The sequence below is a fragment of the Sturnira hondurensis genome, unplaced genomic scaffold (genome assembly GCF_014824575.4).
Source record: "Sturnira hondurensis isolate 20B ecotype Veracruz unplaced genomic scaffold, ASM1482457v3 Scaffold0025370, whole genome shotgun sequence".
Classification (NCBI taxonomy): domain Eukaryota; kingdom Metazoa; phylum Chordata; class Mammalia; order Chiroptera; family Phyllostomidae; genus Sturnira; species Sturnira hondurensis.
Window position 1 is genome coordinate 13160177 of NW_028098001.1, and position 15108 is coordinate 13175284.

Here is a 15108-nt window from a genome sequence, read left to right on the forward strand (position 1 = left end):
CCTCTGATTGTGGGCTCTTCTAGTGAGCAATGTGGGCTAATGAGAAAAGTATCGGGCACAAACTCAGAAGATGGGGATTCAAATCTGGAGAGCTGAATGACCCTAATGTTACTTAAACACCTTGTACCACAATATTCTCATCTGGAAAACAGGTATAATGAACCACAGCTTGTAGGGTCATTGTAAAGTTTAAACAACCTGCAGGAAGAATACTATCACATTGCTGGGCCCAAGTAAACACTCATTGTTCACCTGAACCTGACCTCTCAGTGCCCCAAGGCTCAGCATGGCAGATGGGCATATCTTAGACTCCACCTATTCCTGTATCTTTCTCCCTCTCCTGTCTCCACCACCTTTTCCTGCAAAGACCTCCTGACCTCACTTATGACCCACCCACCTGCCATCTGCCAGGTGTGAATGCACCCCACATCCATGTCACAAGCACTAAGACTCAGCATTCAGTTTCACAGCCAGGATAATCACTATCTTTGCTGGGAAGTACCACACATCTTCATTAAACACAGAGCTCCTGGCCCTTCTCCACCACCTGCACCCCCAAATTAGGGGTGAGACATTTGCAGAGGATACTATCCATCAATTCAGTTTGGTGTCTCATATTTCTGTCATAGAGTCAAAATAGTCTACATTCAGGCACACAAATCTGAAAGATGGAGTCCAGCTGCACAGAGTCTAAGGCAGAGCTGGCATATTTGTAGCATGAGCCCTGGCCCTCCCTCCTCTGGTGCCAGAGAAGACACCAGCAGTCAATCACTGCTGGTTCCCCAGACAAGGCTCCACAACCCAGCTCTCCAGGCAGCCACCATCAGTCAGAGCTGTCATTTGGGATGAAATCTACTCACCAAGTACAGGAAGCTTTAAATCAAGCCAGAACTCTACAATCATGCACTATATATTCTTGCACAGCAAAGAACAGTGCCCGTGCGCATACGAGTAAGCACTTTGTAGGCAGTGAATACATACGGTTTAGTGACTCATGTACAACCTGCTGTATAGCCCTTAAATGTTCAAAAATTACAAAACTCTAATTAAGTAGTTTGTATAGGGAATGACCTCAAATTGTAATGTTCTTATTAATTCAAATTTCAACTAAAAACTCTTTATACTTAAATTTATTAAAAACGGTCCAAAAATTATACCAGCATATATCCTCAGCTAATAAGTAGTAGTATATACTGCACACGTTTTGATGATTAATGATTTTACATGATCCAAGTTCATAATTTTTATTTTTTATTACTACTATGGCTGCTGCTAATGATGATATAAGAGAAATAATAGATAACATACACTGAGTACTTAATGTGTGCCTGGCACTCTGCTAAAAAACTCACAGGGAACACTTCATTCATTCAATGCTCATGACAATCCTACACAGAAGGTACTAGCATTTACAAATGAAGAAGCTGAGGCTGCCTACCTAAGGCCACACCCCTCACCAACTCCGTCCCTACCTCACCCAAGAGGGAACCCCGCCCTCCGATGACAGATAATCCACACACGGGAAAGAAGGAGACACTGGGTTTAACATAACCTAACTCCAGAGTGAACTATATTAGCAGATATTCAACCCCAACACCTACTTTGGCCAGGACGTTGTTCGTCATAAAAGGACAGCGCAACCCAAAACTCTCAACTGAGGATCCAGGCTTAAAGAAATGGCCAATTCCCACTTGCAGGAAGCGTCCTGATGGATATAATAACCCAAACAGAAAACCAGTGAACTTTGATCCACACAGGAATGTCGTGCATGAAGAAGCCTACACTCCCACTCCATATGCAACCCACAGGAGGAAAACAAACTACTCAAAAGCTATGTTGTTGTTGTTACTTGGGGTTTTTAGTTTTGCTTTGCTGTGGTTTTAATACTGCATTGGTATGCAGCAAGAGTTGCTTACTTTAACTATATGCATTTACCAAATATCTCAACTGACCTGTCAAGAAAGTCACCTAACTGGGTCTCTCTTACACTCAGCCCTCCACTTCCAAAGCCAGTAGATCAATGACGACAAAAACTCATTTCCTGACCTGGGCCATTACCAGTATGAAATGGAAAATACATCCTATAATACTTAGAACCCTGTGCCCTTGGTCACAGCCAACATTCCATTTCCGGCTCTGGAGCTCTGAAGCAATATTGGCAGAGAGCCCACAAAGGCTCCACAACAAGACAGACACACCCTAATGTACACATGTCCTGCTTTTCCACTTTCCGGGGTCAGTCCCAGGAAACCCCTTTGGGGGTGTGCCAGATACTGAGCCAGCTCAAAAGACTCAGGTCCTTTCAGGAATAAATAAGCTGCCAATGGCAACAGAGGTTCAGAACCATGGTTTCTCAGCCTTTTGGCTAAGATCAAGGGCAGAGGGAACCAGATCCAGGGAACCAACTATATTGCTCTAGAGTTTCCCAGGGGCTGCACCAGCCTAAAAGTACCCAGGTTTGTAGGTAGCCGGGCTTCAGTCTGCCAGCATCTAGTTCAACTTCAATCTGACAGCAAAGCTGTCAAGAGTCCAAAAGGGAAATATTCAATTAAGTGCTTTTCCTAGATAGATTTCTTTTTCAGAGTTTAGGAAAAAACAATCAAACATAAAAGAAATAACAATACTAATTTTAAATTACCATAGCCTAGTGCCTGAGTATCGAGCCAGTACTGGCAGATAAACCCAGATAAGCCTATTAAGAGGCAAAAGAAGGGAAACTGCACCGCCTTAAACGGGATCGCCTGTTGCACTGCCTTAAACGGGATCGCCTGTTGCATGGGACGGGTACAGGCTGCCAATCTTCCCAGTCCCACTTCTCTCAGCCCTGCAACCAACGCCCAACACTAGGCAATGGTACATACTGATCACTACTGGTCTAAAAAACCACTCAGCAGAAAGGTTCAATGACATGTTTGTGAGCTATGATCATAAAGAGGGCCCTAAAACGATCATTGTACATAATCAGTGGAAAATTTCCAATGAATATTAATAAGCATGTGCCAGTTCATAGAAAGATATTCACTAAATTTCCAATTTGGAAAGCTATGCTTTTTTTTAACATAATGGATAAATAGTACAGCAGAAATTAATTTAAAAAATACAGGAATGTAATTTCATTCAGGATAAGGTACGTTTCTATGAACTCTATACAATAACACAAATATGAGAGGTTCCTGCTGAAAAATTGCTGAAACCGAAAAGGGTCTCATTCTGAGTTTAGAATGTGGAGAATAATTTTTTTTTTAAAATGACATTTAGCACCTTAAATAATTTCTTAACCCCATTTTAAGTGTGCATTTCAAAATAAAGTATTTTAAACTTTTATATATAATTATCAGTATGTCACGTTAATTTTTATTTTTAAAAGTGATATATTCACTAAGAATCTAGACTTTTTCTACTTCATTACCCAATTCTAAGTTTCCTGGGGGGACAGCAAAACAAAATTCATTTCTATATGCCAAGAACTTTTCACAAATTAAACATTTAAAAAATCTAAAGGAGAAATATTTTTTGGAGTTAGTATCTTATACTGCTTCCTACTGAACTGTTGAGGTTTTTGTTTTTCCCTCCTAAAACTGCTTTCCTTTTCTGTTTTTGATCAAAAAATTGAAAAACTGAAATATAGACTCAATTAGTCTTACATTCCTGCAACGTGGAAACCATTTTATATTTCATATTATAAACGTTTGTCAAAACTTCATTTCCTCAAATAGATATGTTTACTGAAAGTGTCCTAAACCAAATGGGTAAAAAAAACCCTAATTTCATGAAGGAGTCCATGACCTTGATTATATTTATGTTTACAAGTTTAAGATACAATTGTAGAATAAAAATATAGAATTTGGGGAACATTAAAATGAACCAGAAAAACTGAGGTGAGGCATTCACTTGGGGTCGTGATAAATCTCCCTTCCCAGCAACAGACCTTGTTCATGGACCCTCATTCCATGTAATCACAGCCAGCTGCTGTCTTTCAGATTCCAAAATTTGCTCAAAATCTTTTCAATTAAAGGGGGAAATTCCATCAATTAGTCTTTCTATTTCAACCCTCATATTACTTGCTGTTACAGGCACAACCATGTCCCCCAAAGATGCTGAAGTGATTATGAATGGTGGCTTTGTTTGGAGAGAGGGTCTGGGCAGATGATCCAGTTAAGGTGAGGTCAGCAGGGTGGGTTCTAATTCAGAATGACTGTGTCCCAACAGAAAGGGCAAGTGTGGACACAGACAGACTCGCACACAAGAACGCCATATGAATATGAAGGCAGGTATCACGGTGATGAAGCTACATGCCAAGGAACCCCAAAGACTGCCAGCAAACCTCTGCAAGGCAGGAGAGAGGCATGGAACAAGAGCCACTCAAACAGCCCTCAGGAGGAAGCAACCCTGCTGACACCCTGATCTTGACCTCAAGCTTCCGGAACTGTGAGTCAAGTTTCTGTTGTTGAAGCCCTCCAGTCTTTGGTACTTTGTTAATGGCAGCCCTTAGGAAACTAAAACATATGCCTTCCCAGCCTGACCTTCTCTTACAATCACATCCTCTTCCTTGCATCCCAACGATTTCTGCTCCTGTTCATTCGTGTATGCTCCCACCTCTTCCTGACCCTCACTCCACACTCTCCCCTTTGGCTCTGTTCCTCCTCAGGGGTCCCACAGGCATTTTGCATGGGGCAGTTCTCATGGGGGACTGCCCAGCACACTCACTGCAGGATGTCAAGTAGCCCCGGTACGCTCGTTCACCCAGGGGGCCACAGTGCTCACAGTGGAGAACTTCTGCTCTAGAAGCTTTGGAGCCACCTGCCCACCCGAGTGTGACTCAGCGTCCCACCGCCTACTGTGTATGATCTCATCAGTCAGTTAACTTAGGTCTCTTCAACTATAAAACTGGAGTAACTAACTATCAAACCCTGGTCAGACGACTCTGAAGATTAAGTGAGTTAAAGATACTAAGGAGCCCAGGCTTACCCTTACTAACTCCTTCTTGCATTAGAATTGCTTAGGAAATAATGCCCGGTCTGTTCTACATAATCACATCCCGACTTTGACTGCCTTGGAACTCCTTTTGGTAGCTTCCTCACACCGTGAAGCTTCACTAAATACATTTTGCGGAGGTGCAATTGCTTAACTGATCATTGCATGTTTAAAATAGTTATAAGTTATTCAGAGCAGCTGGGTATGCCTTCGACAGTGGCAAACGGTGAGACAACTCGGAGCATAGTTTCTATGTGTCTTTCTACCATCCTTACCCTACCTGAAAGCATACCACATTTTACTGCATCTAATGAGCACCTTTTTGCCTAAATTTTTGAGGGAAAAATAAAGTTGCAAATTATACATGGGTATAATGATTATATGCCATGGGTATAATAATCCCATGTATAATGCACACAAAACTGTGGGTGCGCATTATAGAAAGTACTGGCAAAATATGGTACTTGCCGCCCTGGGTAAAGCTCCACGTTTTCCAACTTTGCTTCCAGTTTCTCTGTAACTTTTGTCCCCAGTGAAGGTTCCACTCCAACATCCAGGGATATACTGCTGTCTAGCTCATTTCACCATGCCCATGGAAACAACCCCCAAGGCATCGAGTTCCTCATTCTCCTTGATTAAACGTTTACATCCCAAGTCTGAGCTGCAGAGTCAACTACGATTTGTGCCACAAGGACAGATTAAATCTGTTCTCCTGACCATCACACACACCACACCTAGCACCTAACAACACCTAACATAGATCCTCGTACTTAGTAGGCTTTCAATGATTGATGAATGCAAGAATCAATCCATGCATGAATGAATGCATTGCTGAATGAACGCATGAATGAATACATTCAAGAGTCAGGAGACTTGGCTTCCATTTAACCCTCATCTCTGCACTGACTGATAATAATGACCTCAGGGAAAGCCACTGAATCTCTATCCCCAAATTTCCTTCCTGTGAAATTAGGTGGTCAGACTTCACTAAAAATCTCTTTGTTTTCTTCCTGCTCTAAAAATTGAGCCCATGGGCTTTACTGAAGAGTAAAAGACTTTTACTTCTTCTATGAAAAATTTCAGTCAACACTGGTGGGTGGGGAGGGTGCATTTTTCTGAAATCACATACCAGCAGTCCCTCCCTGTCAGAGAGCACCTAGTTCCCCGGAGGGGAAAAGGCTCCAGAGACCATGCGAGCTGCAGATACTGAAGACATCTCCAAGACAGTGAGTACGATGGAGTTTGTGTGTTATCGTGAGCTTCTTTCAAGGACTCAGAGAGTCTATATTGTCCTCAAAAAGGCTCCCTGGGGACCTCTGCAGCCTGCTGTCTCCCACCCAAAGCTCCTCCCTTTCCAGCCTGAACAAGGTGGGCTCATGCACTGACTCCCAGGCTCCAAATCTAACTCAATCCCTCTCTCTGCCATCTGCCTAAGGCTCCCACATGCATATTTCATGATTTCTGGCACATTTCCTCCTTATCTGACATCCTGCAATGCATCCCTCTGCTGCCTATATTATTTCTATCTCTGGTAAGAATGTCCCTGAAAGAGGCATATGCCCTTGAGCTGGACTTCATTACGGGTGGTTTTACCTTTCCTATCTTATCTCCCCACCTGGTCCCCACGTGAATTCCTTGAGGACACAAACCACACCCCACCCTCTATTCTCTTCCTGCTCTCCACCAGACCAAGGGCAGAGCTAGGCAAGGAGCAAACCCTTCGAAAATAGTTACTGAATGAATTAAATAATGAACGAATGAAATAACTGACAGATTTCAATGTTTTTAAATTAAAATTCATATTAATATATTTCCTGCTTAAAGTTGCAAGACCCCCCCCCTTTAGGTGTACAGCCAGTATAAGCCAAGTACACTATTGTCCTGAGACTGAAATAAAATGTCCTTCACTACAATATGAATGACAGCAACAATATCAGGTATATAAGAAATCTGATTTTTCAGATATCCATTATCATAATAATGTGGAATCACTTTTATTTCCTAGTAAAGCAGGTATTACCTGGAGCCCAGAGGATAAAACGGCAATCGCCCTTTGGTGTTAATTAGTTCAACTACCACTGCTATCTATATGTTGAAACCAGAGAGTCTGGGGAAATCTAAACAAGATATGAGCATTTTCTCTAAATAGAACATTTGAACCTATTGCTGATTGGGGCAGAGCATCTTTTTAGAAATTCCTGGGACTTACTTAGCTAAGACTAATTCTAGTCACATTCTTCCTTTGGGGTTTAATAATCTTCAGCTAAAATGAAACTGACTTGGGAATCAAATTATTTGTTTTCCCATGCACTTGCTGGTCACAGTTGGTCACCAAATAAAGGAGTGCCAACACCACTCTGCTGGAGGGAAAATTTCATAGCTATACCACCAAAGCTTAATATACCTTAATGCCAGAAGCCCCATTAGCCTCCCCAGCCCAACAGCTGACTTAAACAACTTCAGTATCTCTCGGAAATCATTATTTTTGCACCTGAGCATAAAGTTATCATTGCCAAAAGTATTGATATTATATAATTACAGAGAAACTATATAGACATAGGAAATACTACAATTGGAGAGACCCTATGACTGAGGACTAACTGAGAGTTGAAAAGACTCAGTCCATTAAGTAGATAGTTAGTGTTCATGGGCTGTACATATGTAATAATAGTATGTCTTCAGCTCAAATCAAGCTGTGTCAGAACATAGGATGGTGAGTGGACCTGAGACACCACAGTAAAACACCAAAGGATAAACAAATTCACTTTAAGGCTTATATGTATATTGCTAAATTAAAAGAAGCTGTTTTGAGGGTTTACCTACATTTATCCAACTGATGAAGTCAAAGCATTTTAAAACTAGAGTGCAGTTCTGAGTTATTAATCATACGATCCTTCATTCTACAGAAGACAGACTCAGGCAGAGATGGGGCACCTTATCCAAGCTTATATCACTAGTTAAAGAGTACGTTCAAACTTAAGTTTCCCCCCTTGCCCATGTGGTTCAATCGGCTGGGCATCTTCCCTTAGGCCAAAGGGTCACAGGTGTGATTCCTGGTCAGGGCACATGCTGGGTTTCCCAGTTTGCACGCATACAAAAGGCAGAGCCAATAGATGTTTCTCTCCCTCTTTCTCTCTTTCTCCTCCTCACTCTAAAATCAACAAGCATGTCCTCAGGTGAGGATTTAAAAAATTAAATAAGAAATACTTAGGTTTGTTAAGTCTAGCTTCATATGAAAAACAGAACATTAAAATTAAAAATTAAAAAGGCACATAGCATGTTGGCAATAAATACTTGTTAATGGAATTGAGGAAACAGATGCGGGGTTCCAGAACTATCTTGATGCATTACCTATTGACAGGATATGCCAAGTAATCACCTCAAGTTTTGACTCTGACGTATCTAATACAGTCTAGGCTTCTTAGTACTTTAAAGCACCCCTTGCACAATCAATAAAATGCTATTGGAACAATTATTGAAGTATGCTAGTTGGTGGTGAGACCAAAAACTTTGCAGCACTCCTGTGAAGGAGTGCATTTGTAAAACTCTACGAAACAGTCTGGGCATTCAAAATACATGAAGGGTAGCTTCAGTGGAGAAAATCTATAAAAGACAGGTGTGACTAAGCAACCACAAATAACTAGAAACACCACACTACCAGGAGTCTGGGGACCAGAGCATGCCTGCATATAAAGATAAGTTGGCATTTCCCATCTATTCCTAATGCAAAAGGGAGTCTTTTTTTTTTTTTTGGCATTAAACACTACACAACTCTACAGTGTTGATTTACTTTTAAATTAAAAGACTCAGTGGCTTATATGGATTTGCAAACAACACTTGATTCCACCGGCCATCCACCTGTTTCACAAACAAATTTTGGAACAATTGGGTTGAGTTGCTGGGCAGTCAATTGGCCAGGTCAAATTTTAATCAATCAATACTGCACTTTTTGATGCACTGATATATGTATTATGTATCTCACCCACAAGCCTCTTAAATCCACAGTTTAACTCTTAGCTAAGCAAACTAAGTCTTAATAATCATGTAGAACACCGCTACATGTCTTGCTCACTGGGCTATCAAGTATACTACCAAGTTTTCCTTAAAGTCTTAAATCTACCTATTTAACTTCTCTTCTGTTTAAGACTATTAAAGAATATCGACCAAACTAAGTAGCTTACAATAACTAAAGAAACCACCATTTATACTCCCCACCCCAGACGAAATTGACCACGGCATTGGGGGGGGGGGGATCCAAACACACATTTACATAAAGATGTAAAAATATTTACAGTATTCACGGTAAAAAAAAATTCCAGGCACAACAGGAAAAAACCTGGGTTACTTTCCTCTTTGCGCAGGTATAACACTAAAGAAACGCACTTGGTGGGGAAGGCAGGTAGAGAGCAATTTCCACTTAAACTTGTTCCATTCAAGAGCTAGGATAGCACACCAAGCAGGGGAATAAACCTCCCGTACAAAACTTAATCAGGCTTAAAGTCCAAAATCAGGAGTAATTAACACCAAGGAAAGTAAGACCCCGAAGCTCTAGACCACCCTTTTCCCAGATTTCCGAGCGCCACAACCGGAGCTGGGGGCTTTCAGCGCTGTCCCCCTTTCTGGCGGTGCAGGGTGAGCCTAGGGTCCCCCACCCACCTTTGCTCCCGCCCTTTTCATTGTCCAAGTGTGAACGGATCACCTGGCGAGCGCCAGCTCGCACCGCCGGACTGACGTGCCGCGCGCGCGGAGACGCGCAGGGGCGAGCCCGGTGCGCCTCCCGCAAGACCCGCACCCTGTGCCTCCTCCCCCGGCTACCCCGACCCTAGCCTGCTACGGTCCCCGCCATGCTCACCGCCACGAAGCCCGAGGAGGAGGCAATGAACACGCGGATGACCATCCTCTCGTCTTGCCGGGACACACCGTCTGCCCCCTGGGGCTCTGGGCTGGCGCGGACCCGGAGGCAAAATTCAGCTGAGAACCGCGGGTGCCACTGAGTAGTGCGCTCCCTTCGGGTAAGATCTACGGAATCTAGATCCCTCCCTCCCGGTCTGCGGATAAAAAGGTTCAGCGGCTCTCTGCCGCCGGCCCTGGCTGTGGAGGGGGTGGTGGTGAGGGAGCAGGGAAGCAGAGGCGGGGCATGATGGGAATTGTAGTTTCGATCCCTCCCTAGAGTGGCCGGTGGACTGAGTTTGTTCAGGTTTGTTCCTTGTCAATCCCGTCCGCCTGCAGTTGCCTGGAAGGGAGCCCCAGGAGGGGGAAAGGGAATAACAAGGGGTGGCGAGGATGCCAGCGAGACGAGGAAAAAGAAAACTAGGCAAAAAGGCTTGGCCCAAAGTCCAAGCTTAGGCTCTATCTTATGGTTTACTGGTTTAGAGCATCCCCACCCAAGGCCATCTACATAGGAGAAGCCCCAGGGACCGGTGGCCCTCGAGACAGCAGGAGCGGGGCTCTCAGGAGGCGGCGGCGGCGGGAGCTGAGCGCGCCTCTGTTTTGTCAGGGACTCTGGAGATTGCAGAAAGGTGATTCTTTTAGATAAATGAGATAAAAAGAGATTTTCTTTTTCTGCAGACACTGAAAATTAGAAACCCAGTTGAGAGCACAACCGATATTTTATTTTTCTTAGCAAAACTGTAATTGTAGTAGAAAAAATGAATACCAAGCGAAATTGGAATCCTGCTATCAACATTGGAAATCAGGACCCCACCCGCCCCACCCCCTACCCTTGCACAATAGCTTTGCTCTGTGCACCTAATATTTACAGTTGAGCCAAATCTGTGCCTTTTTCAGGCCTGCTGCACATTCCAGCGCAGCCTCCCTGGAGGATGCCGTTAAATAAAAAGCTTTTATGTAGTTACTGATAGTTTAGGAATAGTTCTTTAGCAAGTGCTTCTGTTTAACAAAAGCGCAAGCCTCTCGCAGTTTAGTGGAAATGAACCAGTTTTCCCTGCAGCACTGTATTTATTTTCTTGCTTTCAGCAGGGGAGCTTTGCAGAGTTCTGGGAACAATGTTAATTAATAATTCTAGACACAAAGAAATTAGGTGATGAGGTCTCTTGGAAAATTTCTTGCACAAATACAAAACCATTTGGACCATTTGTTTTTTTCGAGTGATTTTGAATATTTTAAGTTTATAACCTTCCTGTTACTTATTTCTGTAGTCTTCCTTTTTAAATAATAATAACAGAAGACCAATCTTAATGGTATTCAACAATTTTAAATTTTTCTGTAATTACTTTCTTCAAATATACTTTAATTTGGCTACCATAAATGTGGGAATGTATGTTTATAAAGTTTAAAATAATTTTCTTGAAGGTAGATACTTATTTCCTGCATAAATGCAACTTTATAAAAATCAGCATTTTTTGCAGTTTGAAATGATATAGCTTTGAAAATATGGTTAATACCAACAAATAGGAACCCAGAGCCTGTTGTCTGACAAGTATGAGAATGTATGAAAAAATTAATTAAGTCATTTTCTCAGTTAGCAGAGTACCTATTGTCTGCAAAAGAAAAGGGTACAGAAATAGTCACGGAACAAAAAACACTGTACTGATGGAGAGGGAAGGGGTGACCTTTCAGACGAGACTTTAAAGGTGAGTAGAATTTCTGCTGGCAGATAGAGGAGAATGCAGAGTGAAACTATTCAGAGTATTTGAGAATAGCAAGGAGCTGGTTTTGCTTCAGAAACGGAAGTGAGGGGACTTATAGGGGACAAGCCTGAAAAAAGAGGTTGGAATGAATATGGCAAGGAACTCTCCTGAGTTTTCTGCCCAGTTCCTTGCCCTTCTCTGGAATCTGTTCCTTCTCTCTGATCCAAGGGGTTGTAGTGATGATGGTGCCCCAAATCCTGTTCAGACATCCAGACCCTTGGACACAACTGATTGGTCTAGGAGTGAGCACCTGACCCAAGCGAGGGTAGGCAACATTCCTGGCCCTAAGGATTTGGAATTAAGGCTGGGAAAAAGAGAGAATTTGAATTTGAACTTGTGACATGGAAGCTCAGAGCTTTCAGAAGCCATGTTCTAACATGAGAACCAGGAAAGCTACAGAAGCTAGTCAACAGGAAGAGAACAACAAAGCAGATATGTGGAGGGTGACAGAGATGAGTTTCAGAGTGTCCTGACAATTCTTTAGTCCAGGGGTTCTAAAACCTGTGTGCCAAATCCAGCTGGTTGTCCAGCTGTTTTGTAAATAAAGTTTTATTGGCACACATTCCTTTTCATATTGTCTGTGGTAGAATGACAGAAACCACATTGCCTGGAAAGCCTAATACATTTGCTGCCTGGCCGTTACAGAAAAAGTTCACCAATCTCTGTTTATGATTCAAACTGTTTCTAGAGCCCTGTTCTTGAGGCCTGTGTAATACTATGCTGTATCCGTATCATACATTCTTCATCTTAAGCCACCTCAGATCTGACAAACAGAAGGACATGATCAGAGCTATTCTTTAAGAATCACTTTGGCGATAGTTAGCTGTTTTGTCCGCCCTGGGTGAAAAAGTTTGTCTCTAGAGCTTGTGTGCAGGATAGAGTGTTACCAGTCAGGGAAATCTCAAAGGCCAATGTGGAATTGAGATGCAGAGTTAGCAAACGAGGTGGAAGAGTGACCGAGAGTAGAAAGCAATCTGGGATTCGAGCTAGAGGTCCAAGATCAACACCAGGGTATCACACTACTGAGAGGATTAGATGCCCATCCGACAAGTGAAGGCTACAGATAAAGCAGGCAGCTGAAACTTAAAGACAGAAAGTAGAAAATGGAGTAGGTCATTAGGTTTTAGGGAAGTCACTCCTGTATTGCTGGAGATTTGATCTCCTTCATAAGACCACATTGGTAGAGTGGGGGGGGGGTGTTAGCTTTATTGAGATATAATGGATATATAACATTGTGTAAATTTGAGGTGTGCTGCATGATGATTTGATACATATATGTTTGAAATAATCACCATAATAAGGTTAGTTAACAGACAAAATGTTTTAAAGCAAGAGTTTTCAGCCATTAGCAGTTTGGTGAAGAAGTCTCTGGACCCTTTCTCAAAAAAAAAGTTTCTAATTACGAAAAATAAAAGGGACAAGATTACATAGGAAACTACTTATATTCCAAAACACTTATCAAAATATGAAACAATTATTGATATAATAATATGCATACTTTTTTATTAATGCATTAAGTATCACAGTTTAGTACTGGGTCAAATAATCATCATAAAAAGATTAAAATACTGCTATTTTTGTTGGTAACAAAGTCACAGATGCTTTCTGCTATTACAGTGGTTTGTTGCCTACATTCATAGTTGGAAGAATTGGTAAGTTTTGGTTAGAGTTTAGCAAAAATATAACGATGTTATTTTTTTCTTATTCAAGTCCATGAACTCCCTGAATTTTGTCCATAAGTTCCTTGTGAAGTGGGGGAAGAGAGTATTCAAGAATTCCAGGTTGAAAAATGGTGGTGTCTGACTCTGTCCAAATCTGTAACAGCCAATGAATTTGCCTGTTACAGAAAGTACAGAAAGAAGAAAAAAAGTAGAAAAAGAAGAAAGTACCGAAAGAGACAAGGAGCCATGAAGAATCCCTTGGGAAACTGCTACATTTAAGAATTGGAGGAACAAGGAATTTAAGAGTGGAGAATGATCAGAAAAGTACAAAACCAAGAGTCAGGAAGTAGAGAATAGCAAGATTGTTACTCAGCCTGGAAATTAGGAAAGATGATAATGAAAACAGTGGTTTTGAGTGTGTTAGCTAGGCAATCTGGGGTCACATTGTGGCTTTTCCACTTAATCATGTGGGCAAGTTTTGTTACCTCTCTAAGTCTCAGTTTTCAAGTCTATAAAATAAGTAAAAATAATGACTATCACTCAAGATCATTATGAGGATTAATTATACTTAGAATGTTCTCTAAGTTATGCCTTAGAGTGTCCATCAACCCACAGCTTTTGTGAAGGATACTTCAAGCTCACCAGTTACAGATGTTTGTACCACAGGTGTGGTGCAAACATCCCCCAGGGTGACCTGTTACAGCTGAAAAGTAATTTGTAACATATATGGCCAAGCTTGGAAATACAGGTTTGTACTCTTTCAGGACTTGACGGAATTTACGGTTGGAAAATCAAAAAGCTAAGGCAATTAGCAGTAGGAATATAAAGGAAGATGCCTTGAGGGGCCTGAGGGTGGGTATGAGAAGCTTTCAGCAAGTATGAGACAAGGAGGGAACTGAAATGAAGAAGAGGAAGTCAGTCTGTGACAAGAGAAGAATGGAGCCACTGAGGAGTAAAAGTGGAGACACTAACAGATGGTTGGTGGCTGTCTGACTTCCATGTCTCTGTCTCCATGAATCCAGGTTTGCCACAGTTCCTGCCCTTGGGTTGCTGTTCAAAGTCTCCAGTCTTTAATCTGGAGCTGGTTTAAGTGGGTCTTTTTTCCCAGACACGGTACACTCCTGACCAGAATATCTACGTAAAGCATGGAGAGTACATCGTAGTCCTACAAAGGTTGGGCAGGGGACACCACTATGAGAGGTAAGGAAGGCCCAAGTGCACATGTATTCTCCGTGAGGACTGCAGCAAACTGGATAGAGCATCACAAAAATTCGGATATTTGTCTGAAATATTTGGATTTTTTAGTGTAGATTTAATTTTTTAAAAACTGAGCCAATGAAGCCAAAACCATCTGCAAGCCCTAGTTCTCCAGGTTTCACCCTCCAGTGTAAATAAAGTGCTGAGACCAGTGTTTGGTGCCCAGTAAATCCACAAGAAGTACCAGGTGTTCTTGTAATGATGGTTTGTTATTGTTCCTGGCCTCTGGGAGAGCATGTCCAGCAGACGGGCGGAAGCAGAAGCCAGGCTGCAGTGGCTTGAGGACTGATGGCCATGGAGGCTGTAGATGCTGTAGAGACTACATCTAGTGACGCAGTCTTTTCTAATTAGAAGTTGAGGAGTCGATTGAGGGGCCAAGCAGGGACATAAGTTCAAAGGGGAGTCGGGGAACATGGACATTGTTCATTAAGGTTTAGCTACAGATTAAGTAAAGAGCTCTCTTAAACTGTCTGGAGCATCAACTGTCCTGATTTATTTATAAAATATGATTGAACCTGATTGACCAAACAAATTCTATTCTGTCAGAGCTGTCCTGTTCTTAACAG

At 42.1% G+C, this 15108-nt stretch overlaps 1 protein-coding gene across 1 annotated transcript in view; it reads right to left on the reverse strand.

Annotated features, from left to right (window-relative positions):
- SH3BGRL2 (SH3 domain binding glutamate rich protein like 2) overlaps positions 1–10073 on the reverse strand; it is a 59961-nt gene extending 49888 nt beyond the window's left edge. Inside the window, exon 1 of the mRNA XM_037039270.1 lies at positions 9827–10073. Coding sequence (XP_036895165.1) covers positions 9827–9871 — 45 coding nt within the window. The 5' untranslated portion in view covers positions 9872–10073. The remainder of the gene's footprint in view (positions 1–9826) is intronic.
- Positions 10074–15108: the final 5035 nt, after the last annotated feature.